Source organism: Aspergillus homomorphus, assembly GCF_003184865.1.
Source record: "Aspergillus homomorphus CBS 101889 unplaced genomic scaffold BO97scaffold_9, whole genome shotgun sequence".
NCBI lineage: Eukaryota > Fungi > Ascomycota > Eurotiomycetes > Eurotiales > Aspergillaceae > Aspergillus > Aspergillus homomorphus.
The window spans coordinates 496,866-520,137 of NW_020291895.1; the positions used below are offsets into that span (position 1 = coordinate 496,866).

Consider the following 23,272-nt stretch of genomic DNA (forward strand, 5'->3'; position numbering starts at 1 on the left):
ACTACACAATTCCGCTAACCAGCCCCTTTATATACCATAAAGCTCGACTCCAATGCGAACTTTCCTGGGTTCGAACCTTCTCATCTTCAATCGTAATATTTACCTGTCTGGAAGACTTGGCTCCCAAGCATCATAGCTCGGCCCTTCCTCGGAGAATCCAGCCGGTCCATGACCCTATCCATCCTCTTCTCCGTGCTGAAGGATCGGAGTGGATCGTCCCAGGGAGCAATAAAGTGGCAAGCGTTTCCCGGGAGTTTTCCGGTGGGATCCTTCTGCAGAGCTGGACCGTTATGCTGGGCTAAACTTGCAGTGCAGGATGTGAGCACCGAGACTGTGGTTTGATACGAGATGTTCCCACCGGAGTGCTTCACTCCTGCGTGACTCTTTACGTCTTGTGTTGTATTCTTGGCAGAGGGAAGAGCCTAGTATATCCTGTTGCTGGGCTTGGGTCTGGCTTGATGCATAGGTAGTCTTGGGAAGTGCTGGTCAAGGTCGGACTTGGGTCGTCGAATGCCACTAAGCTCACGCAATGTATATATGATTCAACTTCGTAGTGTCATGTGGGAGAATGTGTCATCGATGTTGCATGCTTTACGATTTCTCTGGATGCACATGGTTATGACTCATCTGCCACGATGTGGCTGGTTTGCCAAGCTGTGGCGTACTTTGCGTGGCTCGGTATGGCCATTTACCACAACTCGCTCCTGTGTTGATTGCTTGTTTGGGCTCGTAATTTCGTGGCTTTGTCTGGACGGAGTTTGTTGGTCGTGTGGTGGGTGTTGAATTTGAACAGTGCCACAAATGTGCTGGGTGACGTTGGAAAGGATCATGGGCCGGTAGAGGGAGGAGGTCGGCTTTAGTGTCGTTGTATGGCTCGCTACGGTCTGTACCTCCTTTTCGTGACCTACTAGAGCGCAATGAGAAGAAGTCACTTGATGTGGGCTTTGATTAATGGGCGACACCAAGTCGGGATGCGAATCTCCCAAGTCGGGATGGAGCCATGCTATGTCTGCAGACGGTGGTATCCTAAGTCATCTAAGGAATACCGGCAGGTTTTGGAGTAGGAGAGAAGGGTGAATTGTGCGAGTCAGACGGGGATAAGCCGTAGAGAGGGTGACTGGTAGTGCAGTGCGGTCAATCGAGCACGTTCATAGTTTGAGCGAGAGTTTAGCTAAACTGCAACTACAACTACAACCGCGGCACAATGCTATACTTGACCGTCTTGACGGTCGTCCAGCACTCCAGCGCCTCCTCTCCCATGTCCCGCCCGAACCCACTCTCCTTGACGCCGCCAAACGGCGCGTTGGCGCTCAGCAGCGCCCACGCATTGACCGTCACCTGGCCCGTCTCCAGAGCGGCCGTGACGCGGTGGGCGCAGTTGATGTCGTTGGTGAAGACGGCCGCGCTCAGCCCGTGCAGCGAGTCGTTGGCCAGGCGGATGGCGTCTTCCTCCGTGTCGAAGGGGGCGATGCCCTGCTTCCGTTAGCCCAAGCTCCAACCCTTACTTGTGAAGACGTGGGGAGAGAAATGAATAGAAAGAGAAGAAGAAAGCTTACCGCCACTGGCCCAAAGATCTCCTCCTGCATAATTCGATCCTCCTGCCCCACGTCCGCAAATGCCGTATTCTGCACGAAGTACCCCTTCTCTCCGACCCTCTGCCCGCCAAACAACAGCCTCCGGCCCGACTGCTTCCCGGAAGCGATATACTCGAGGATCTTCTCGAACTGCGCCTTGCTTGCGACGGGGCCCTTGGTCGTGCTCTCCTCCAGCGGATCTCCAGTGATCGGCACGTTCTCGGCGGCGGCCCGCGCATAGGCCTCCAGGAACCGCTCGTAGATCGGTCGCTGCACGTAGATACGCGACCCGGCCGCGCAGACCTGGCCGTTGTTGGCGGTGATGCCGATGCGGGTCCACAGCAGGGCGTTGGCCAGATCGCAGTCGGCGAAGACCAGGCTCGGGCCCTTGCCGCCTAGCTCGAGCGAGACTTGCTTGAGGTTGCTGGAGGCGGAGGCGTGGAGGATGGCGCGGCCGGCGACTGTGGAGCCGGTGAAGGAGAGTTTGCGGATCGAAGGGTGGGAGGACAGCGCGGCGCCGGCGGAGGGGCCGTCGCCCGGCAGGATGTTGATCACTCCGGCGGGAAAGCCGGCTTCGCGGATGAGTTGTGCAAGCTTGAGGGAGTACAAGGGGGTCAGCTCAGAGGGCTTCAGGAGGAGTGTGTTGCCTGTTGTTAGGGCCGGAGCGATTTTCCAGGCTGTTATCATTCTGGGAGGTCAAGGGGGTTAGTATGATTGGCAAAGGGAAAGGGAACCGTGACAGTGAAGGGTAAGACGGAGGAGACATACAGCGGCGCGTTCCAGGGCACAATGGCTGCGCAAACTCCCAGTGGCTCTCGGAAGGTATAGGCCACTCCCCCAGGGATATGCAGCGTCTTGCCGTCGATCTTGTCCGCCCACCCTGCGTAGTACCGGAGGGTCGAGACGGTCTGCGGTATGTTGAGGTTCTTACTGTCGGTGTACAGGATCCCGCCTTCCAAGGCCTCGATCGACGCGAAATCCTCCATGTCGCGCTCAATCAGATCGGCCAGTCTGTGTAGCACGGCCGCGCGCTCGGGCCCCGGCGTGGTTTTCCATGCGGGGAATGCCTCCGTGGCGGCGACGACCGCACGGTTGACGTCCTCGGTGCTGGCAGCGGACACATTTGCCAGTGGCTCGCCGGTGGTGGGATTTTCCACGACCAGAGTGGCGTTGTTGACGGAGGGGGTGAATTCGTTGTTGATGAAGAGGGTGGTTGGGACTGCGAGATGGTTAGATGGGTACAGATAGCGTGAAGTGGTATGGCAGAGCTTCGACGGTACCTTCGATTTGGCGACCCTTGGCACCGGTGAGTGTAATGTGCGTCATCTTCGCTCTGACTGCTATGTCTCAGGCTAGCTTGGGTGAAGTAGGCTTGAACAAGTACAGTACATTGAAGATGCAGGTTGATGAGTTGTCAGCTATAGTTATAGTCCCCAAGCTTAAGACTGCCCCGCATGCATTCCGGGCTCATTCCGCGTCTCGGAATTGTTCCGACCGACAGTGCGGGGATTACTTAGATTCGAGAAAGATAGGAAGCATCTTGGCGTCAGACTACTTGCATTCATGCTGTTGACTTGACTAGTTATCGGTCGAGTTGTGCTGTGACTAATGTGTGACTGCGCAGGCCCGGCTTGCAGGCGTGATTGTGCACGCCCCAGCAGGTGCAATCTCAACATTGGAACGCTTCGTATGCTCACCATTGTTGTGTGAATAGGGAACAGAGAACCTTCATATGGGCCAACCCTATATCATCTTCGCTCTGGCGACGGACGAGCACGAGCTCACCAAATCATTTACTCAGCAATCATGTGCTGAACGTGCATGCCCTCTCAATTGGTTCCCTGTGGTAACCACTCCAGCCAAGCGCATGATTCTGTCAGACATGAAACCATTCATGTTGGAACTGACCGAAGGGCTTTGTCCAGGTCAATTAAATGGCGCATGTCGTCATATCGCAATCGCAACTGTGTCACACAGCATTGAATCACTTACAGATAGCCACATATCAATCATTCGCCGAAATAGCCCGGCGATGAAAGAATCATGGCCTGCATGTTCTGCAGGGTGATAGCAGCAAATCAACAACCAAACCCACTGGGAATGTCCTTTCCCCGACTGTCAATAAGCTCAGCGACGACCCCAGGTCGGAATTGTCAGCTGACAGTTCATCCAGGGCTACAATAAACAAGGAAGCCATCCAATTTGACCTTTTACCCAACCTTCATGCGGGTCGGACATGGATTTTCGGTACGGTTGATCCTTATTCGAGCAGGGCGGGAAAGTCGGAGTGAATTCGGCGTAGGGATTGTGCATGTTTGGGGTTCTCGAGTCTAATCACACGGCATGCCGTTACTCAGCAGCCAAAGCATGCAGCGGGGCAGGTCAGAGATATTGATCGTGTCGCTGGGGCTGCTAGGGGTTGGGATAGCAGTCAGACTATCACTCATTCGTCCTCTGTCGACCAGGGTCAATGTTGTGAAAGAGTAAGCATAAACCTGTAGGTGAGGACCCGGGGTCTGCGCATGGACGATGGAGGGCGGGATGGAAGCAGATATAAATAGGTCAAGGGAAGGTGCAGTAGTGTCGAAGCGGACACTAGGCGTCTTCGCGTTAATCAATTCTTCACCATGTTGATGTTCCTGCTCCTCACGCTATTATCACCGTTGATCGCTAGCACCGTGGTCAATGCCGGCCCCAATCAGGCTCACTACTCCTACCACGAGCTGTGGATGCTGCAGAACTATTTCTGGCAGAATTTCCTCTATCCCGTTAATCGAGGGCACATTGAAGCCAACGATTCCTCCATCTTCGCTGCCAATGTAGGTACTATTTTTACCTGATCGTTCGTATACTATTGTGCACAAGGTCCACCAATCACCGGCAACACGGCTTCTAAGGTTTTCCAACCCGGTTGTACTTAATTCCCTTCTTTCCCCACAACTTCATTTCCCCAGATTTTTCAACCACCTCTTTCTCTTCCATCACCTCTAATCTCCATCGCAGGTGCAAGGCCGAGTCCATGCCACTCGCACCTTTGACGGTCGCGAACTCAACAACGAGTACATCTTTGGCCTCTTCTCGCAGCCCGACCATCCGAGCATCTTCGGGCCTCCCATCGCTTACAACATCACGCAGTTCGCGGCCACCGACAACATCGTCGCTGCCACCACTCTCATCACCTTCAACATCACCACCTTCCAGCTGGTAATCCCCGCGGCCATTGACACCTGGTTCCAGTACGACTCGTTTGGCAAGATCACCCAGTATGATGCCGTCTTCCGCTGGTTGGATTACCTCTTCGTTCCTCTCATGGAGGCCGCAGGGAAGATGTTCCACCTCACCGATGCCGCCCAGATCCAGTCCAGGGTGGCTACGTTGCTCGCCGACACTATCTGCCAGACACATCAGGATCATTGTCGAGGGTCAAACCAACAGTACGCCTCCAAGGAGGAATGCGTCGTCTTTCTGACACAGAGGGTTCGGTTCGGGCAGCCGTACGAGATGGGCAGGAACACTTTGCTGTGTCGCGAAGTGCATGACAACATGGTGCAATTCAACCCTGCCGTACATTGTGCCCACATTGGCCCCAGTGGTGGTGGTTATTGTGTCGACGATATGACCTATCAGCAGGTGGTGCTGGAGAAATATTTCCGACACTCGTGGGTGCCCTATGGATACGCCAATCACAATCCGTGGGTAGCTGTAGCGACATAGGACGGGTCAGAACAAAATCAAAGCTGGCCTGAAGAGCGATGAATGATCATTGTTATGGTGCGACTTACCTTCCTTGGGTTCAACACTGAGCATATCTGCTAGGCAGCGGTACGACCAGGTCTCTCGCTGCTCGTCCGCTGTGATCGTCGCTAGCATTTCCTAGCTTCTCAGGAGATGTGCGGCTCGTTCTCCACGGTCGGACTCGATCCGACCGTGTCAAAAGTCGGCCTCTGGATTGGAATGCAGCTGTGACACTCGAATGTGGCGCACTGATGGTTAGAAAGAATGTTCAGGGTCGTCTTGGTGGTCTCGACTAAAATCGCGGATCACGCGATCAACGGAACAGCATTTTCCCTTTTTGACATATGGCCCTGTGGCTTAGAGAAGAAAAAATCAAGGCGCCCCGTTAGACACCACTGCCCCTCGCAGAGAATGAGAGGCAGCCCGCCCTGTCAAACCTCCATGGGAATGGAAAACTGGACCAGCTGAGAGCACGGGGCAAGTGAACTGTGCTTTGCCGAAACCCCCTCTCGCCCCAGTACTCCGACAATGCCTAATATGTCATTTGGCTTGTGTGGGTGCAGGGTATAGGCTTAAAGTGCAGTCAATACTGCAGAATGCTAAGCCCCACCGCGGACCCTGTCTCCCCACCAACCCCCTTCCCCAGACGAAGCTGTTCGGCCGAATTCATGGAGAAGGCAGTGTTCGGATTACCCCAAGACTGAGCAGCATCATTCCTAGCACTCTCACCCCTAGTGGAGGGATCAATCAATAGTGAAATGCGCATAGATATACATGATCCACGATAACCGCAAAAACAACCACAAAAAAACAATAGCATTGACCACGGGTCCTGCCGCCGACGCCCAGGCCAGCAACGATCGCTCAGCAGCGCAGCCAAGCCGGACAAATACGGAGTTGGGCGGAACGCCTGGCTTTTCGGCCAATCTACGCTAAACAACCAATCGGCTGATTTGCGCGCGACGTCCATCGTGGTCCGAACCTCTTGCTCCTGTTGCTGCTGCTCTTGCTGTTGCTGTTGCTCTTCCTCCGCTTCCTTCTCGTTCCCCCTCCCACCAAATAGCCTTGTGGGTTTCGTCACTAGTTTGTATCATCACCAGGGTGAGGCTATACTATTGCAATTATTGCTTTCAAAGACCTGGGATTCCGTTCACCCAGCCGAACGAGACCGTTTTGCCATTCCGGATCCGGCACTTGGCTCCTGCGCGAGACCAAGTCTCCGGGTCGAACCCCTTGCGGATGTCTACCACCCGGCCTGTTACACAAATTGGTCACAGACAGACAACACGCGGAGTGTATACTACCAGCAAGAGCACGGGCAGAGAGAAGGAATGGATCAGCAAGCGCATGGCTCCCAGGTCGAGACTGACACTACTAAGGTGCCAAGCTACTTGGCCCCTGCGCACGAATGCAGTCTAATTTCGGCGATGAGAAGACTCACTGCAGCTGCCCAGTGAGATCTCGGCTTCGCCGTCGGTTTCCAGTATAGCTACCAGCACGCATCCACCTTCTGAACCCCTCCATCCTGACTGATTACCTCCGACGCCACTGCTGGCCGGATTCTCCGCCAACCATGGGTCCACGTCCTTCACGGCAAGGTAGCCCCCCGGCTCCGTGGTGGGATGCCGTTTAACTTCCGGTGCATCAGCCGAGCCGCTTACGACTCTATTCGTGCAGATCAATGTCGTCGGCCCCCAATCACCGCCATGCACCTGCGACCCAGAAGGGGCGCCGGGAGGGGATGGATACCTGTTCTGAAGAAAGCAGCTCTGTGCGTGATCAAATGTCTGACATGCATCCCAGTCGGGTTGAGAACTGGTGCTCTTTCCCCACCCCCTCGGTGGCCCTCCTCCTGTACCACCCCCGGCACGACCAAACTTCCCCGGCGCAGGATTCAGCGCGACGAGGGAAGCATTATCGGCGCTTCGTGGCGCATATCTGACTCCGATACCCTATCAGCTTTCCACCCGTATTATTCTCTTCCAGCTCAGCCCCCCCGTCATGCCGAGGGTGGGAACGAAGAACTGCCCAGGGCTTATCTTCTCTCCTGTCGGATCACGGTTGGGCGTGCTCGGCGCATCACAAGAACAAATCACGATCGTTGGCGAGCTGGATGGGGGTGTCCAGCTGCAATCGCGGCCAAGAATGCCTAGTATCAATATCTGGCCGGAGTTGACGACGACAATCGGCGGCCAAGGCCTTGAGTTACAGCGAGTATGATCGGAGAAGGGTTGCAGGAAACTGATGCCCGTTCTAGACAGTGTCATATCGCTGTCCTCATGGCAATCGATAATTGCCTCGCGGACAGACATTGCGCCGAGACCCAGAGCAGATAGATACATATAAAGGCCTTGAAAGAGCCCGTTCATTGTTATCAACCATCAGCTCATTTCCTTCTCATCATCACCTCCTCTTTACTATCTCTAATTACAATGAAAGTCGCTGATACCCCTGACTCTGCCTCCACCATCAGCATGACGAACACTATCACCATCACCGTTGAGCAGGACGGCTACTACGACATCAATGGCTCGCGACAGGAGCCCGTTGTCAACCTTCAGCTGGTGACGGGAGCGTCCAAGCTGCGCAGACAAATTAAGGAAAGCAACGAACTGATCATTTGCCCCGGTGTATACGATGGACTGTCCGCCCGGATTGCAATGAATCTTGGCTTCAAAGCGATGTACATGGTACATACATACCCTCCACGTCATCTCCCCGGACTCATGTCACAGACCCCAGTCCCCATAGTTCCGAGTCTGACTGACCCGCTCTAGACCGGAGCCGGCACTACTGCCTCCCGACTCGGCCAAGCAGATTTGGGTCTAGCCCATCTGTACGAGATGCGAACCAACGCCGAGATGATAGCCAATCTGGACCCGTACGGCCCCCCACTCATTGCTGATATGGATACCGGATATGGAGGTAAGCAATTTCCCGTTTCCTCACTCGCAAGCCAAGGCTAACCAGCAACAATGCAGGCCCCCTGTTCGTGGCCAAGTCGGTGCAGCAGTACATCCAAGCCGGCGTGGCTGGGTTCCACATCGAAGACCAAATCGCCAACAAGCGCTGCGGGCACCTGGCAGGCAAGCGCGTGGTCTCGCAAGAGGAGTGGCTGACGCGCCTGCGCGCCGCCAAGATCACCAAGGACCGCCTTCGCTCAGACATCGTGCTTATCGCGCGCACGGATGCCCTGCAGCAGCACGGCTACGACGAGTGCATCAAGCGCCTCAAGGCCGCGCGCGACCTGGGCTGCGACGTCGGCCTGCTGGAGGGTTTCACCTCCAAGGAGATGGCCCGGCAGGCAGTCAAGGACCTTGCCCCCTGGCCCCTGCTGCTGAACATGGTCGAGAATGGAGCCGGCCCCGTCATCACCACCGAGGAGGCCAAGGAAATGGGTTTCCGCATCATGATCTTCTCGTTCTGCTGCATCACTCCCGCCTACATGGGCATCAAGGCCGCGCTGGAGCGCCTGAAGAAGGACGGCGTGGTGGGTCTGCCGGAGGGGATGGGACCTAAGAAGTTGTTCGAGGTGTGTGGATTGATGGATGCGATGCGCATTGATACCGAGGCCGGTGGCGATGGATTCTCCGATGGTGTTTAAATTTGTTTTTTTTTTTGTGGTTACCCTTCCATTTTTTTTTCTCTTTTTTTTTTTTTTCTTCTTTCTCGGTATTCCCATTTCCCCCTCAGCCTTGCCCTTGCTTCTTCCACCTTTTTCTTTTTAGCATCTATTCTCACCCTGCAGTGAAAATCGTACCTAGAGGGCCTCCCGCACTGAGTTTTACAGACAGATACACACCGGATATGGGATATATATGATTGTGTGCATAAACAAAAGAATGACAAATGGTCTCGATTCAATGATTGATTTTCAACTTTCTGTGTTTCTGACTTGCAAATAATACTATCTTTCCATCTACTAGTATGACCTGTACTCCATATTCTGCTTTCAACCCCTCCTCTTTTAAGATATTTATTGATTATGTTACGTAGCGATCATCTCCGCTCCCATCAACTCCGTACCGCACTCACGCTGGCCGGAAATCCTCGGGACACACCGGGACATGTCGTATGTATCCCTATGCAGCCCTGTCGGGAGATATGTGGACCGAGGTGGTCGGGGCAAGGTGGTCGGGGTCGATCTTGATGAGGTGATTGATTGTGTTGTTCTTGTGGGGCTGGGACGGACTATCTGTTATCCTTTGCTGATCCTATCATCGAGAAGGGCACTATTGCGTTTTTGCTTTTCGGGGGGCCGGGCCGGCTGTTGTTTGCTTTTCCCTTTTATTTACCTTTCTTTTTGCCGTATTTTAGCTTCTCCTTTGGGCAAGGTATGCGTTATGTAGTGGACTATTGAGGTATTGGGCGATGGGGTTGGATTTGTTCGTTAGTTGGTGGTGAGGGTTACGTAAAGGAGTCAGGTCTAAGGGATTGGTGTAAGTATTGAGTCGAGTTGGAGTTGAGGTATAGACTTAGGGGGAAATGGAGGTAATAGAAAAGAAATAATAAATTATTGAATTTCATCACACATGACACATGATGGCACATGACAGAAGTATGCAAAATGAAAGAGAAGAGTAACAAAAGAACCACCCGACGGAGCTGGCTGCTCAACGACGATCGCACCTTAACCCGCATCGGCTAGGTGTAAAAACAATAGTAGTGGCGAACAGGAAGAGTATCAAGAACTGAAAATCAAAACCGCACTGCACCGCGTTCTTGTCCTCCCTTGTCCTCCCTCAGTGTCGTTGTAGAGAGGAGGTACACTCTTCCCCAAACGTCAAGGGAAGAAAGGGTCTACTCCAACGACGTCTCCTGGTGCACGACAATCCGCCACTCCCCGTCGGACCCCTGGCTCCACGTCGTCGACCCTGTCCCGTTGAATTCGATCTTGCCGCGCAGCCGCGCGTTGATCTTGTAGGTGACCGTGCCGGCCATGAGGTCGATGATCAGCACGCGCACGTCCTTGAGCTCGTACTCCTCGAAGTGGTGGAAGGGCGGCTTCAGCGCCTCTGAGAGCGAGGGGTCCTTGCTGCGCAGCGTGAGGATGTCGCGCTTCGGGAATAGGAAGTTGGCGTCCTCGTTCGACATCTTTTTAATCTCTGGTCCCGGGTCCGCGGATGTCAGCGCCGTCCAGAGCCGGCGTTCCATTGCTAGGAGGTCGTCGCGGATGCGGTCGTGGATTGGGGCCATTTTTTTGGTCTGATGTGTGATGTATGGGTGGGTTGCGTTGAATGAGGGTGCTGGTTATTTCCTGCGGTTGTCTAGTTAGGCTCGTCTGATTTGACTCGGTTCGGTAGGAGGAAGTTAACGTACTGGGTTGGTTATGTTATCGCACCGCAGCGCACGCGCGACTTTCGGTAAGGGTCTGGTCTGGGTCTGGGTCTGGGTCCGGGTCTGGGTCTGAGTATAGAGGCGGATGTTACGCTGGAAGAGTATAAAAGGAAAACAGAACCAGAAGGTCGACGGCCAGGAACAAGATGGAAAGATGAGAGAGAGACGGCCGAGGGGAAGGAAGAAGCGCTGACGTCATGGGCGTTGCACCCCACGTGGATGACGTCGCGGCCTTCCCTTTTGCAATTTCCTTTCCCCCTCTCTTTTCTCTGTGTCTCTCCCCTCCCCGTGGTGACAGGTGAAAGGTTCGCCTGTGGGTGCGCCATGTCATGCGATGACCGCCGGGCTGGTTTTATTGTCCTGGTGGACCGTGTTGGGCCAGATCTGCGTTACCGGATGACGCAGCGGAGAATAAGTCGGTGGTGACGCAGTGGGTGAGACTGAGGGAGGACATGACTGTACAGAGTGACCACACCAGGGGAAGGGGAAGAAGAAAAAGAAGAAGTATCTCAATGCGAGTTGCAAGTTCAACGTCCAGGGGATAGGTGGATGAATGGCAGCTGTCAATTGAAGGGAATCCCCGGGTTGAATCTAGAAAAGAGCTCTTGGCAGCCGAGGGAGAATTGCGGTCATTGATTGGAATGTATGCATTGGTTGTCATGTTTGCATTTATTGTTGCAAACAAGACATTCTTCCAGGTCATGTGCCATGCTACCACAAGGATGGAAGCCTCAGGCATCAGGGCGGACCATCCATTTCTAAATTTCCATGTCCCACCGGACTCCGTACATCAGCAAGTCAGAGCTATCAATCAGAAATACTATCCTGGATCCATTCATTCTCTAAAAAGATGCTATCTTCATAAAACTAGACACCACGCCTACAATTGCACAAGTCGCAAGCCAGTTATTGCCAGAGCGCAGAAGGTCGGTCAGAAGTACTGTACGCTCTGACTACACCCAATCTTTATACTAACATACTTACTCTGATGTTACGTCGCAAGCTCTGATTTAGTTCTCTAGAGATCCCAACATAACCCACATAACCTCCTCAGAACTTCAGAGGAAAAGCCTCAAAGATAGCCGAGGAATGTCCTCAACCCGACCGATACGGATAACGCACACACTGATAGCCTTGAATAAGACTTTTGGCGACGGCGGTTACCCAAGGGACCGTCTTGATCCAGGTCCCACCAATGGAACAAATTAGCATAATCTGGAAGGCGTTTAGTCGGTATGTGGACCTCTAGCTTTGGAGCGATGGCCGAGCTAGTTTCTTCCCACTGCACCGGGATATGGCTTATCTCTCGTCATGAGCATGCGGCATTACCTCAACGCGGCACGATCGATGAGATGAACGATAGATGATTTTCGCAATATCTTTGTCCATCCCTCGGAAGAGAATGGTCGTTGAACAGCAAGCATGGTCTACTTGAACTCTCGAAATAGTGGTCCTTATCTGAGGCAGGGTGCCATTGCATGAAGAGCTTGCATCCTGATACCCTACAAATTGATATAGCCCTCTAAACGCAGCACGGAGCAAAAACTTGCAGTCACGAAAAGCCAACAAAAAGACGCACAGCGGGGAATTAATTTGGAAGAGAATTGCCTGCCTAGTGCCCACATAGGCTGGCCCCAAACGCCATGGTCACGGGCCTCGAAGGAGCACTGGGGTGAGTGATTTTACGCACTTGGCAAGTAAGTCTGCAGTTTTCTGACTCATTGGTGCTTCTGAATCTTGATTGCCTTGGGAAAGTGGAAAAAGCCTCATGAATTCTCTTCCTATCATGGCTCCAGTGCGTGCTCAACACCGAGGGTCACGTGCCGTCGCTCGAGCGGCACGAAACCTTCGAGAATGTTTCTTTTTGAATACTTGCCCTCACTCTTTTCCCCGTCAACTGCGCACAACTTATCCACTTCCCCGCCTTTGGCGATGTTTTCGACTTCATCTCTGCTTCCATGCAGGAAGCGGCCACCTTCGACTAAGACATGCAGGGAAAATGACCCCCTCGCCGTGCTGGCTATCTTCCTCAGCCTGGGCAGATGGAGTGCCCACAGGACTCCGGTGGGACGCCGATAGCTGGCCGTCTTTTTGACTGGAGGGCAAGCGCGCGATAAGAACCAGATAAATGAAGCTCCACCGCACAAGACGGGCGGGCTTATCGGCGTTCCCTCGCGTTCGCTCTGGAGGTCTCTCACCTTATTACCACCAGTTCGTTCCATCGACCGGATGTCTGCGTTCGGTTCCTGCGCTAGCTGTCAGATAGTTGACTGCGACAAGTCATCGATGCAGCATGACTGACCAATGCAGGGGTTCGCGCAAGGAGCTCATCGTCGCTGGACATCGTTGCAATAGTCAGTCATGGAAGGAAGCCAAATTAGTACCCGCTTGGCTAAATCACGTTAGAAGTGGAGACTCTTCAACCGGAAGGCTGGGTCGGAACTGATTCGAATGGCTATCATTGGTCAATTGAATAAGATGTTCTTACTGCCGATCGCTATCGACGATGATCCTTCCTAATCAGCCCATCTATGGATACCAATTTTTCTGCAATCGGACTTCCAGTTGCGGTGCTTTCCGACTGCTTCCCGCGCGGGCTCCAAAATTCTCAACGAGCTGTGACTATATAAGAGGTGCTGTGCGACCTCTGACCTGAGAAGATGTGTGCTCTCTCCCAATCACGAACGCGCGCAATATGCAGCTCCTTCAATCCGTTACCACGAGCCTTCTGCTCGCCGGCAGCTGCCTGTCTTCCCTGGCTGCAGCTCGCTCTGTCCCCCCATACCCCCGGGATGTCGCCGTGAGCCACGCGCCGGGCAAGATTGCCCCCAAGATCTTCATCGTGTCGATGGTAAGTCCGCACCACCTACTTCATTGTATGATCGCAAGCTCACTCCATGACCACAGTTCGCGCCTGAGGCTGAGATCTGGTGGGGAATCCCTGAGTTCGACCTGTTGGCCCACAACATCACCATTCCTGGGGCTTCTCCCGCGTTCCCCGACGTGCACTGCACCGCGGACTACAGCATCTGCCAGCTCATCACTGGGGAGTCTGAGATCAATGCTGCCATCACTGTCGCGTCGGTCGTCTTCAACCCTATCTTTGACCTGACCACCACCTACTTCCTCATCGCCGGTATTGCCGGTGTCAACCCCGAGCGGGCCAGCATCTGCGACGTGACTTTTGCCCGCTTCGCCATCCAGGTGGCTCTCCAGTATGAGATCGACATGCGCGAGATGCCCGCCAACGCCACCACTGGCTACTTCCCCCAGGGTGCCTACTACCCCAGCCAGTACCCTACCAGCATCTACGGTACTGAGGTGTTCGAGGTGAACGACGAGCTCCGCAAGATTGCTGCCGGCTTCGCCCGCAACGCCACGCTGGCCGACAGCGATGATGCCAAGGCCTACCGCGCCAAGTATGTCACCGAGGATGGCATCTACAAGGCCGGCACCGAGGGCCCCACCGTCCGCCTGTGCGACGTGACCACCAGCGACGTCTACTTCAGCGGCCGTCTTCTGGGCGAGGCCTTTGACAACACCACCAAGATCTGGACCAACGGCACCGGCGAGTACTGCACCACGGCCCAGGAGGATAACGCCACCCTGGAGGCTCTCGTGCGGTCCTCCAAGCACAACCTGACCGACTTCTCCCGCATCATCATCATGCGCACCGCCTCTGACTTCGAGCGCCCCTACCCTGGCGAGTCGGCCCGTGACAACCTGCTCTACGCTTCCCAGGGCGCGTTCGAGCCCGCTGTCGAGAACCTGTACAACGCCGGTATTAAGATCGTTGAGGGTATCCTCGGCAACTGGAACAGCACCTTCGCGGCCGGCATCAAGCCTCGCAACTACCTCGGTGACATCTTCGGCACCCTCGGTGCCACTCCTGACTATGGCCCGGGCCGTGCCCAGGCTCTGGAGGAGGCCGGTGCTCTGCTGAAGAAGCGTAGCATGGGCAAGCGCTTTGCGCGTTTGTAGAGAGATTACAGGTTGACGGTCATGCTGTATGTGTTATAATTGAATATGTAATGATAGATAGAGATGGTATAATGTTATAGATGAGATTTTCTTTTCGTGACATTGTTCAGTTGAAGCTGTAGGGCCTTAGTATAGTGGGAGTGACAGACTATCCTTTTGTCAGCAGCTTCGGAGCACCTTTGTGATCATGACATGATCGAGTTCATGAGCAGAGTCCATAAGTTGACGGGCCGCAGCTCATAGAAATTTCGTAGAGGGGCTAATTTCATTTGACCATCTGCTTTTCTATAGACGATGGTAATACACCCTTATCCTTATAGCAACGCTACAATATCTGTCCTTCCGAGTCACCCTACTATCCATTTCATTTCATTGTCTTGCTTTCATGCTACTCATAAATACCATAATCCCTAAGACCAACTGTACTCCAGAGTACCCAACTCATCGAACTACCCCAGTAGAAACCAGCAACCCCCCAAGAGAACAGAGCGAACAACCCTACTCCAAAACCTCATGCTCCTCCTCAGCATGCAAAACCAACCCCAACCAATCGCCGCACCACTGAAAACACAACAAACAAACCGGCACATCCAGACCACCAGCATGCGCATCCTCCACATGCCTCACCATATCCTCCAACCCCACGATTTCCTCCTCGACCGCACAAACCGGACAATAAGGCGGCCGCACACGCGGATGCGCCCCCTCACGATGGCGCAACAGTCTCAACCCATCGGAAAACGACCGCTGACACGTGTGACACCGGTACGCGACCCCGCGCCGCTCATGCCGCACCCGATGATGCTCCGTGAGGTTGCTCCAGCCCCGTCCCGCCCAGCCGCAGGGCAGCGCGCCGCGCGCCGCTCCCATGGTGCAGACATAGTACCCGCCGACGGCCCGGCGGTACTGGTAGCGGCCGCCGTCGCCCCCCGTGCGCTGCGCGTGCGCCCACTCCGCTGCGTGCTGCTGCTGGATCTCCGCCGGTGGGATCCATGCCGTCCCGCAGTTGGGGCACCCGTACATCAGGCGCTGGCGCCCGTGGTAGAATTCTCGGCTGCGCAGCTCGTCGATACACGCTGGGTGGTAGTTGGAGTTGCAGGCGGCGCAGCTGTAGAGGGGGTAGTGCTGTTGGTTGTGCCCTTGGTGGCAGCGTTGGCATTGCGTGCCCGGTGTTGCGGGCTGCCGCGTGAAGGGGACCGGCTCGGGTGGGGGGTGCCCTGCGGCTGGGAGGGCCGGTTGCCGGAGGTTGAAGTGGTAGGTTGCTGTGCTGGGCATCTTGGTTTGCTGTTGATGGGTTGGGGTTAGTGGGTTGGGGACTCGCCGGTGGGGATTGTTGCGGTGCTGGTTGCTGGAGATGGCCGCTTTTCTGGGTTATGTCGAGTCGGCTTGAAAGAGATGCGTCGGTTGGTTCTATGCGAGAAGCCACAGCATTCTGGCTGCTTATATAGTGGTTGCTTGTCGTTGAAAGGGATGAAAGAGATGTCCGGCTTATTGCTTTTGTGTGGTGCGATATAATGGAGTTCTCAAGGATTTTTCGGTTCATAAGTCGGGGAGGATAAATGTAGGAGAGTGACTCCCGTATACTCTTTGTATATGCCCAGATCGTTATCTCTGAAGCTGGAGTGACAAGTTTGCTCTTGCCAGGTGCCATGTCTTCTGTAGATACATGGAATTCTCCGCTTCAGTCACGCAACTTACTGTTCGCTATTGCACTTGAATCAGCAATTGCAACGGAGTAAAGTTTTTTCTGACTGCTAAGATCATATCGGTGTTTGAGTGTTAAGCAGATCTCGGCTCAGCTCTTGAACACACTCTCCTTGCAAATGAACCAGAGCAGAGCTTGCGCAACCTGGAGCTTCGGGGCCTGAAAGGCCATGCTCGCCAGCATTTCGTGGGCAAAAGACGCGTACCGCTCACGCGGAAGCAACGAGTCGATACATGGAAGTTAGGAGTATGTGGCAGCTAAGACAGCGGCAAGAGGTGTTTTACTCTCTGTCACACATGAGGACTGAAACGTTTCCATAAATGATAAAGGATGCAGCATCTCCAGTTCCGGAGATTTGTGCTGAATGTATTGAATGCTCGAAGGATGACACCTGGTGATAGACTCGCAAGATGCGTGTCCAGGTGGGTTTTATGCTCGGACTCTCCATGGCGAGGAGTCACAGGGGAATGACGGCTTCTAGAGAGGATGCGATGATTGAACTATTTGTCCTGTGCCTACGGTTCGGACTTGAAAGAGAAGCTGGCTGGCGCTGTCGTCGGACCTGGCGCGCAGAGGTAGTCTGACGGTTTGGCTTGGGTCTACTAAGAGTGCAGTTGGCAATGCCGAAACGCGCGCATTTCTGACAAGGGGCTTTGCCCGCAATAGGACGCATTTGCTTTTCGAAGATCTGTGATTAATCAATACTAAGCTAGGGCCCACAGATCGGGAAGACAAGGAAGGGGCTTACCGGCAAAAATCGCATGAAAGCCTGGAGCGCATGGTGGAAGAGTGGCTGCAAAGAAATCATGACTTCGTTCAATCCAGTTCGTCGGCTTCGGCTTCGCGACGCCGGTAATGCCGGTTGCTGACGCATTGCTGTCGGCTTTCGGTTTAGATTTCTCAAAGCCGAGAATTTTGCACACTTATAAAGAGAAAGGGTGATGTTGTGTGGGTGTCCATCAGTTCCCTCCTGTGAGAGACCAGTCACGAGTGGTGTGTCTCGAGCCACAGCGATTCGCAAACAATGGAGCCTGAATCTTGGAGGAGTCTCTCATAGGACACTGTGGAAAGCTCCTTCATTCACTTCATGTTTTTAGCGGGCGTCACTCATGGAACTTTGATTTCTAGATTCGGTTCACTTCGGCTCTGCTCGAATCCGACCAATTTGATATCTGGCCTCATACTCATGAGCAACAAAACACCGCCATGTCTGACTCGAAAACTCTGACTATAAACTCGGTGCCATGCTCCAGAAAGTGCACTTCTTTTCGCAAATCGCTTCCGCTCCACTGAAGGCTGCCTTTTCTTTGAAATTTGGCCAACGACTAAGAACAATTTCGACTCAGTGCCTGATGCCAGACCTCCAGACTATCGAACACGGGAGGAAACAAAACCCTGTTCAAGCAGAAGACAACATTTTAGTGACGATGCGGCGAAGGAGAGAACTAGATATTTTACTAGAAAGAACATCCGGGATGAATTCAACTCCTTAGTTCCACTAAAATGTGGGCAGCGACTAGTAGCTCTGTACGTAGGCACATATTCTTTCCACAGACCAGAAACTAATTTTGTCTTGTTTTGGGCCAGTTTCCAGAAGTTCATATTTCCTTCCTATCCAGTCATCTCGCGAACACAGTTCGGCTTGACTGGGTCACGACAGTTACCTACTCAGCACGCCCTGTCTAGTACACCAGTACATCTTCTCGCCGCCATATATGCATCTACACAGTCGTTCGCTAAATTTGACGAGCATCTTTGCGTACTCAGTGCCTACTCTCAGCCCCCGACAGAGCGACTCTGGCGACTTGTCTTGGAGCTGATCCTTGAAGAGATCCACACGCCACATCTGGCCGTCCTTCGGGCCGGCTTGCTTTACTTACACAGGCCGATCAATGGACAGGAGAGTGCGATTGCCGACAGCCCCTTCACCTGGTCGCTAGTTGGCCTACTTGTCGGGGTCTCGACAGCGCTTGGGCTACAGTTAGAATGTCGACCCATGGGTCTCCCTGCATGGGGAAAACGACTACGAAGAAGACTATGGTGGGCTCTTTATACCGAGGATAAATGGCGCTCGTTGCTCTACGGTCGCCCGCCATTCATTCAGGCAGACGAATGGGACGTTACGGATCTCGATGAAGCTGACTTCCGTCTTGATCAACCTCGTATTGAAATCCTGCTTTCCACGAGCAACCAGAACCAATCGGACGGTATCCAGTTTCGGCATTTTGCACGCTTGTCAAGAATTGCTGCTGAGGTCCAGCAGGTTTTATAGTAAGTAAGGTACCATGTTGCTAAAATGGCGCAGCTGGCTCCGCGCTGCCCAGCGCCTATCGCCCAATTTCCCCGAGTCCCTTTCGACAGCCCGCTCTCTACTTCGAAGCCTCAAGGGGTGGTACGCCATGCTCCCGACTGAGCTGAAACTATTAAGAATTTAAGTTTTTAAATAAGTAAAGTACATAATATAAATAGATTCTCTAAATAGTTCAAATAAGTAGATATTTCTTAGTTTTTAAAATCTTTTTTAGATATTCTAATTAAGATACAAAGGATAAGAACTTAAAAGTTATATTTCTTGATATATTTAATTATATTATAGATTAATCAGATTAGTTAATTTAGTTTCTCAATATCTAATTTCTTATTATATCTATATTGTAAAGTTTGAGTATATATGTTTTTTCTATCTTATTTATCTTTTTGTTAGAAATAATATTCAAAGAAATTAGGTAAAGTGCATATAATATTCATAAGTTATGTATATTCAAAGAAGGTAGATAGTTTTAATCATGAATACGGGAACACGAAAAAACACGGGGACTATCCAGACTTTTTGCCAAGAACTTTATGGGGCCCACCGGCCGCAGGAGAGGTTCCGATCCCATCGGAGAGTGTCATTGCTAAGCGGAGCTCCACTCCAGTCACCGAGCCGGTGTTTGGTGTGGGCAATGCACCCTATACTCCTCCTTATGCAGTTTGCTTCGCTGTTGCCCGTGGGGTGGGGGGTCCGACTATCAACAAGTTATCCATATGCCAAATGGGCTGACATACTTTCATTGATCGCTCTTCAACTATTTGTTGGAAAGAAAGAACAAATACTAACCAATACCAGAATTTACTTACTAAGTAGTCTGCAATGGATATTCAAACGGCTCAGTGCTTAGGCAGTTTATATATCTGATTCCTTCGGGATTGTCCTCATTCTTGCACGCATGTGCAGGTGTTGCCGCACTGACAAACATTCCATTTTACGCAAAGGAAAAGAGCACACTTCAAGAACTTACCCGCAACCTCTGAAAAAAGAATATTCAGTGGGTTCTTTAAGTACCAATTGGACTGCCAAGATGGTCGAATCGACAACAAATCAACAAAAAATGGAGCTGCGGGGAATCGAACCCCGGACCTCTCCCATGCTAAGGGAATATTATACCACTAAACCACAGCCCCGATTGTTGAAAATTGCCACAATTTTAAACATTATAATGGACTTTTGGCTTCGGGCAGCATGACTCCGCGAGAATACATTGAACAGGAAAGATGGTGGCGACTAACTCGGGCTCGGGATCCAACCAAAATTAATTGTAATGGGCTGGCAGTTTTAATTCTCCTTGAAGGAGAGTAATATATATCAATCATTGCCTATATACATGATAACACAGCAAACCCACCCCCATATCCTATGGAAATCATACATCCTTCGCAAAGCGAGCAACGACTCAAAGCGGCGCGCCGGCGCGCTCCAACTCCTCAATAGCAGCATCTTGGGCAGCAAAGGCCTTCTTCACGGACTCCCGTTCAGACAACCGCTTAAACCAAGCCGCCGCATGCGGGAAATCCTCATCGAAGGTGTCCGGGTCGGTGGCCAGGGTCCTGGCGCGGCGCTGCCAGGGCATGAACGACAGATCGGCGTAGGTGCACTTGTCGCCGACGAGCCAGTCGCGGGTGCTGAGCACCTTGTCCAGCACGGAGGTCACACGGCGGACCTCGTCGCCGTACCGCTGGACGGCCAGTGGGATGTGCTCGGGCGCCAGCCGCCGGAACCAGCCCGCCTGGCCGTAGTAGGGCCCCTGGCCGGACACCTGCAGGTGCAGCCAGGCCTTGGCCTCGTACTTGCGGGCCGCGTCCGCGTAGTCGAGTTTGTGGTCCGCGTCGTACTGGTCGATCAGGTACTCGACGATGGCGCCGGACTCGAAGAGCGTCAGCCCTGTGTTGGGGTCCTCGATCGCCGGGAGCCGCCCGTTCGGGTTGAGCTTGCTGGTGAAGGGCTCCTGCTTGACTTCGGTGAAGCTGACGAAGCGCGTTTCGTAGGCGAGGTTCAGCTCTTCGAGGATGATGGCCACCTTCCATGGGTTGGGGCCCAGGGCGTGCGAGTACAGGATGATCGGTTGCATTTTGGAGGGGTTGTCTTGGTTTGGGCTCGAGTTCTTCTTTTTATTTTTTCTAGTTTGTTCCAGTGGAAGAAAATAGATGTGAGAGACTTGGTTCGATTTTTAAGACTGAACTACTTGGAGTTCCCCTTCTTATATCCCTTTTCCGGCCTCGTTGTTATGGATTTCGGGGCTCGAAGAAGCGAGTGCCGCGGGAGAATACCAGTTCGGTGTCTCGGGATCTGGATTTAGGGCTCGGTGTTCCAGCAGTCACCGGAGCGGAACATACGGATCGGTCCACTTTAGCGCTATGCTTGCCTGTGTCTCAATACAGAGTACCGATTATGAAGCCGAACTAGTTTGCCAGCATTCAATCTGAGTATCCAACACAAGACTTGATCTATTACCAAGCGATTGGGCATTATTGATGTACGGGCGCTTGCCCAGCTTTTGGGTCGATGCCAGCTCGTCGCTGCAGCATTGGATGCCCCGGATGTTGTCGGCTGCAGTGAAATCATAAGGCTGAACAGCATTGCAGCGATCAACAAATAAATATGAGAGAACAGACGCGGCCAAAACACACTCTGACTTGGGCTTGCATGCATGGCAAAAGGTTTCGCTTGTTAAAAAAAGACCTTGTTTGGACATTAGAGTTGAAGGATCTGTGATGAAGCGCCCTCTCCCGCTCGAAATCAGATCCTTACAACTTGCTTAAAACTTTCACGTTGAAAGCGATTGGCTCGGGTACATACATGCATTTAAAAATCCTTGTATATGATGCTTAATATCAACGTCAATCCAGTATCGCGACACCAACGCACACCCTTGAAACGTGATAAAGTATCCATTCAATGATCCGCAATCAGTCCCTTCTTCTCCCTGCGCCCCATGAAACTGAAGTACCAAGTTGGCTCTGCATGAGTGATGCGACAGCCTAGGTCCCATCGATCACGGTGGTCCATGTACTCCCAGTAATCCGTGTCCTGGTCGCCCCCAGGGCGAAGATTTTTAGTCTTGTTCATGCAATCCAGGCAAAGGCCATTGAAGTAGCCCAGCACACGAGTCGCAACGTGCTCGATAATAGTGATCCAATCCGCTGCGTAACATACACAATCGACGGGGGTGTCAGTCTTGGGATCGACGTATTTGCGCATATTTTTCTCCGCGAAATCTGCCAGCCGGTCAATCAGGTCATCGATGCTGCTGCGTTTCATGCACTCTTCAAAGGGCCAAACGTAGATCCGCTGGAGCTCGCGTAGGAACTCGAAGACTGTGCGCTCGCAGCAGGGGGCCTGCGACTGTTTGAAAACAAACGCGATGCGCGCGAAGAGGTCTTTGTGGGCGATGGTTCGGAGGCGGCCACGGGCGGCGTTCAGTTGCTCTGCGCTCAAAGGTTAGGCGGGGGAAGAGAAGGCTTGCGGGGGACTGTATTGGGGGGGAAGGGGAGTTCAAAACACCTACGCAGAATACGGGGTGGCAGGTGCATGCGATAGATTCTTGTCGGGTTACGTTCAGTGATATGCTCCTCAGCCCCGTAAACCACTGAAGAGTCAGTCAGACTGACCAAGTCATGCAGGTAGACGATGACTGAAGTAAGGAGTCTGAATGATATGAACAGGAGGATTGAAGCATCAAGTCCACGGAACCAATGAGCCGAGGGAATAGAACATTAAGCTATGTTTGTAGACACAAAGAAGGAAATGAAAAGTGCTCTGGAGAGGAAGAGTGAGTATGAGGTCAGAATGAATGTGTTACATTAAGGTGAGGGGAAGGTGGTTGGGAGGTTTGTAGAGAGGGGGAGGGTTGTTGGCTGAGTGAGCCTCATTCGCAAGGTGGCTTAGGCAATGTAATTGCAGGCGAAAGAGAGAGTTGAAACAGAGCCTGCTGAGGAACGGTCACTTGTCTTAGATATTTGACAGGGAGCAAACACTGTTGATCGCTCCTGATATGTTACGTGATATGGCATTGCTGTTTCCTGATCATCCACATATACTTAATGTGAGCGATCGGGGATCAGGCCCTGCCATATAGACTCCAGATAGCCGTCAATGAATACTAGCAATTGGTACTTTGTGCCGTACCGGCAGCGTCTCTGAGATGTGCATCTAGTTGTAACATATCCCATTGTGGCGAACGCGTGTCAGGTTATGTGACCCTGAGGGCATCGTCGTTTCCAAGAATCACCACGGACTAGTGGTGCTCTTCGACAACTCTTCGACAAAGAAATAATCTGAGCAATGGAAGCGTTTATTTCTGCTTTCTGCCATGTTTTCTTTGACTCAATCGTGATTCCGTGGGTGAATGGGGGGAGAAATAAAGAAATCGCGGCCTTGTACTTAGCCAGCTACATCGTGGCCCGTTATGATTTCCACCAAAGAATGCACCCGAAAAATAGTGCGAACCTCAGTTCGACCTCAGATCCTTTCGTTAAATTCAGGACTTAGTACTCATATTCTGAGGTAAATGACACTCCCCGTTTCTCTACTGTTATAAGCACCCCTCCCTGGGACATCTCTTCGTCAGACTTCAATCCTGTGTCCACCCGTTAAACGGCCCCCGAATCGTTCTTCGTCCTC

The 23,272-nt window shown here is 52.7% G+C and overlaps 12 protein-coding genes and 1 non-coding gene across 13 annotated transcripts; 4 read left to right on the forward strand and 9 right to left on the reverse strand.

Moving 5' to 3' along the window:
- Window positions 1–1,188: 1,188 nt before the first annotated feature.
- Window positions 1,189–2,938, reverse strand: BO97DRAFT_469201 (putative aldehyde dehydrogenase; the record flags this gene model as incomplete). The annotated part of the gene is made up of 4 exons (XM_025699819.1): window positions 2,855–2,938; window positions 2,343–2,793; window positions 1,557–2,262; window positions 1,189–1,473 (listed from the first exon to the last, which is right to left on the reverse strand). Exons 1-4 carry the CDS (start codon window positions 2,898–2,900, stop codon window positions 1,189–1,191), a joined length of 1,488 nt encoding a protein of 495 aa, XP_025553522.1. The 5' UTR covers window positions 2,901–2,938.
- Window positions 2,939–4,207: 1,269 nt separating this feature from the next.
- On the forward strand, window positions 4,208–5,288 carry BO97DRAFT_340857 (uncharacterized protein; the record flags this gene model as incomplete). The annotated part of the gene is made up of 2 exons (XM_025691615.1): window positions 4,208–4,393; window positions 4,578–5,288. The coding sequence occupies 2 exons, from the start codon at window positions 4,208–4,210 to the stop codon at window positions 5,286–5,288; spliced, it is 897 nt and encodes a 298-aa protein (XP_025553523.1).
- Window positions 5,289–7,741: 2,453 nt separating this feature from the next.
- Window positions 7,742–8,913, forward strand: BO97DRAFT_340702 (isocitrate lyase/PEP mutase family protein; the record flags this gene model as incomplete). The annotated part of the gene is made up of 3 exons (XM_025691608.1): window positions 7,742–7,999; window positions 8,087–8,234; window positions 8,291–8,913. The coding sequence occupies 3 exons, from the start codon at window positions 7,742–7,744 to the stop codon at window positions 8,911–8,913; spliced, it is 1,029 nt and encodes a 342-aa protein (XP_025553524.1).
- A 976-nt stretch (window positions 8,914–9,889) lies between these two features.
- Window positions 9,890–10,777, reverse strand: BO97DRAFT_284125 (nuclear transport factor 2 family protein). The gene is made up of 2 exons (XM_025691092.1): window positions 10,629–10,777; window positions 9,890–10,576 (listed from the first exon to the last, which is right to left on the reverse strand). The coding sequence occupies exon 2, from the start codon at window positions 10,503–10,505 to the stop codon at window positions 10,110–10,112; it is 396 nt and encodes a 131-aa protein (XP_025553525.1). The 5' UTR covers window positions 10,506–10,576; window positions 10,629–10,777; the 3' UTR covers window positions 9,890–10,109.
- Window positions 10,578–11,130, reverse strand: BO97DRAFT_284202 (uncharacterized protein). Its single transcript, XM_025691094.1, has one exon. The coding sequence runs from the start codon at window positions 10,970–10,972 to the stop codon at window positions 10,637–10,639; it is 336 nt and encodes a 111-aa protein (XP_025553526.1). The 5' UTR covers window positions 10,973–11,130; the 3' UTR covers window positions 10,578–10,636.
- BO97DRAFT_404312 (uncharacterized protein) lies at window positions 10,945–11,364 on the reverse strand. The gene has a single exon (XM_025694945.1). It carries the CDS (start codon window positions 11,305–11,307, stop codon window positions 10,999–11,001), a length of 309 nt encoding a protein of 102 aa, XP_025553527.1. The 5' UTR covers window positions 11,308–11,364; the 3' UTR covers window positions 10,945–10,998.
- A 1,066-nt stretch (window positions 11,365–12,430) lies between these two features.
- BO97DRAFT_422791 (uncharacterized protein) lies at window positions 12,431–12,990 on the reverse strand (the record flags this gene model as incomplete). The annotated part of the gene is made up of 2 exons (XM_025696826.1): window positions 12,431–12,892; window positions 12,949–12,990. The coding sequence occupies 2 exons, from the start codon at window positions 12,988–12,990 to the stop codon at window positions 12,431–12,433; spliced, it is 504 nt and encodes a 167-aa protein (XP_025553528.1).
- A 115-nt stretch (window positions 12,991–13,105) lies between these two features.
- BO97DRAFT_284158 (purine-nucleoside phosphorylase) lies at window positions 13,106–14,637 on the forward strand. Its single transcript, XM_025691093.1, has 2 exons — window positions 13,106–13,497; window positions 13,554–14,637. The coding sequence occupies exons 1-2, from the start codon at window positions 13,342–13,344 to the stop codon at window positions 14,625–14,627; spliced, it is 1,230 nt and encodes a 409-aa protein (XP_025553529.1). The 5' UTR covers window positions 13,106–13,341; the 3' UTR covers window positions 14,628–14,637.
- A 488-nt stretch (window positions 14,638–15,125) lies between these two features.
- BO97DRAFT_422793 (uncharacterized protein) lies at window positions 15,126–15,902 on the reverse strand (the record flags this gene model as incomplete). Its single annotated transcript, XM_025696827.1, has 1 exon — window positions 15,126–15,902. One exon carries the CDS (start codon window positions 15,900–15,902, stop codon window positions 15,126–15,128), a length of 777 nt encoding a protein of 258 aa, XP_025553530.1.
- Window positions 15,903–17,187: 1,285 nt separating this feature from the next.
- On the forward strand, window positions 17,188–18,767 carry BO97DRAFT_433031 (fungal specific transcription factor domain-containing protein; the record flags this gene model as incomplete). Its single annotated transcript, XM_025697577.1, has 4 exons — window positions 17,188–17,210; window positions 17,755–17,859; window positions 17,920–18,603; window positions 18,638–18,767. 4 exons carry the CDS (start codon window positions 17,188–17,190, stop codon window positions 18,765–18,767), a joined length of 942 nt encoding a protein of 313 aa, XP_025553531.1.
- A 937-nt stretch (window positions 18,768–19,704) lies between these two features.
- BO97DRAFT_t89 lies at window positions 19,705–19,776 on the reverse strand. The gene has a single exon. It is a non-coding gene; the product is annotated as a tRNA-Ala (tRNA).
- Window positions 19,777–20,045: 269 nt separating this feature from the next.
- Window positions 20,046–20,720, reverse strand: BO97DRAFT_422795 (glutathione S-transferase family protein; the record flags this gene model as incomplete). Its single annotated transcript, XM_025696828.1, has 1 exon — window positions 20,046–20,720. The coding sequence occupies one exon, from the start codon at window positions 20,718–20,720 to the stop codon at window positions 20,046–20,048; it is 675 nt and encodes a 224-aa protein (XP_025553532.1).
- Window positions 20,721–21,544: 824 nt separating this feature from the next.
- BO97DRAFT_340628 (uncharacterized protein) lies at window positions 21,545–22,239 on the reverse strand (the record flags this gene model as incomplete). The annotated part of the gene is made up of 2 exons (XM_025691606.1): window positions 21,545–22,077; window positions 22,158–22,239. Coding segments are annotated over 2 exons (615 nt in total), but the record flags the coding sequence as incomplete, so codon positions are not given.
- Window positions 22,240–23,272: the final 1,033 nt, after the last annotated feature.

Bases quoted from the DNA above. Each gene is read 5' to 3' on its own strand.
- BO97DRAFT_404312 (XM_025694945.1), bottom strand. From the start codon at position 11,307: ATGACAACCAATGCATACATTCCAATCAATGACCGCAATTCTCCCTCG.
- BO97DRAFT_284125 (XM_025691092.1), bottom strand. From the start codon at position 10,505: ATGGCCCCAATCCACGACCGCATCCGCGACGACCTCCTAGCAATGGAA.
- BO97DRAFT_284202 (XM_025691094.1), bottom strand. From the start codon at position 10,972: ATGGCGCACCCACAGGCGAACCTTTCACCTGTCACCACGGGGAGGGGA.
- BO97DRAFT_284158 (XM_025691093.1), top strand. From the start codon at position 13,342: ATGCAGCTCCTTCAATCCGTTACCACGAGCCTTCTGCTCGCCGGCAGC. The intron at 13,498-13,553 runs GTAAGTCCGCAC...CCATGACCACAG, and splicing joins AGATCTTCATCGTGTCGATG to TTCGCGCCTGAGGCTGAGAT.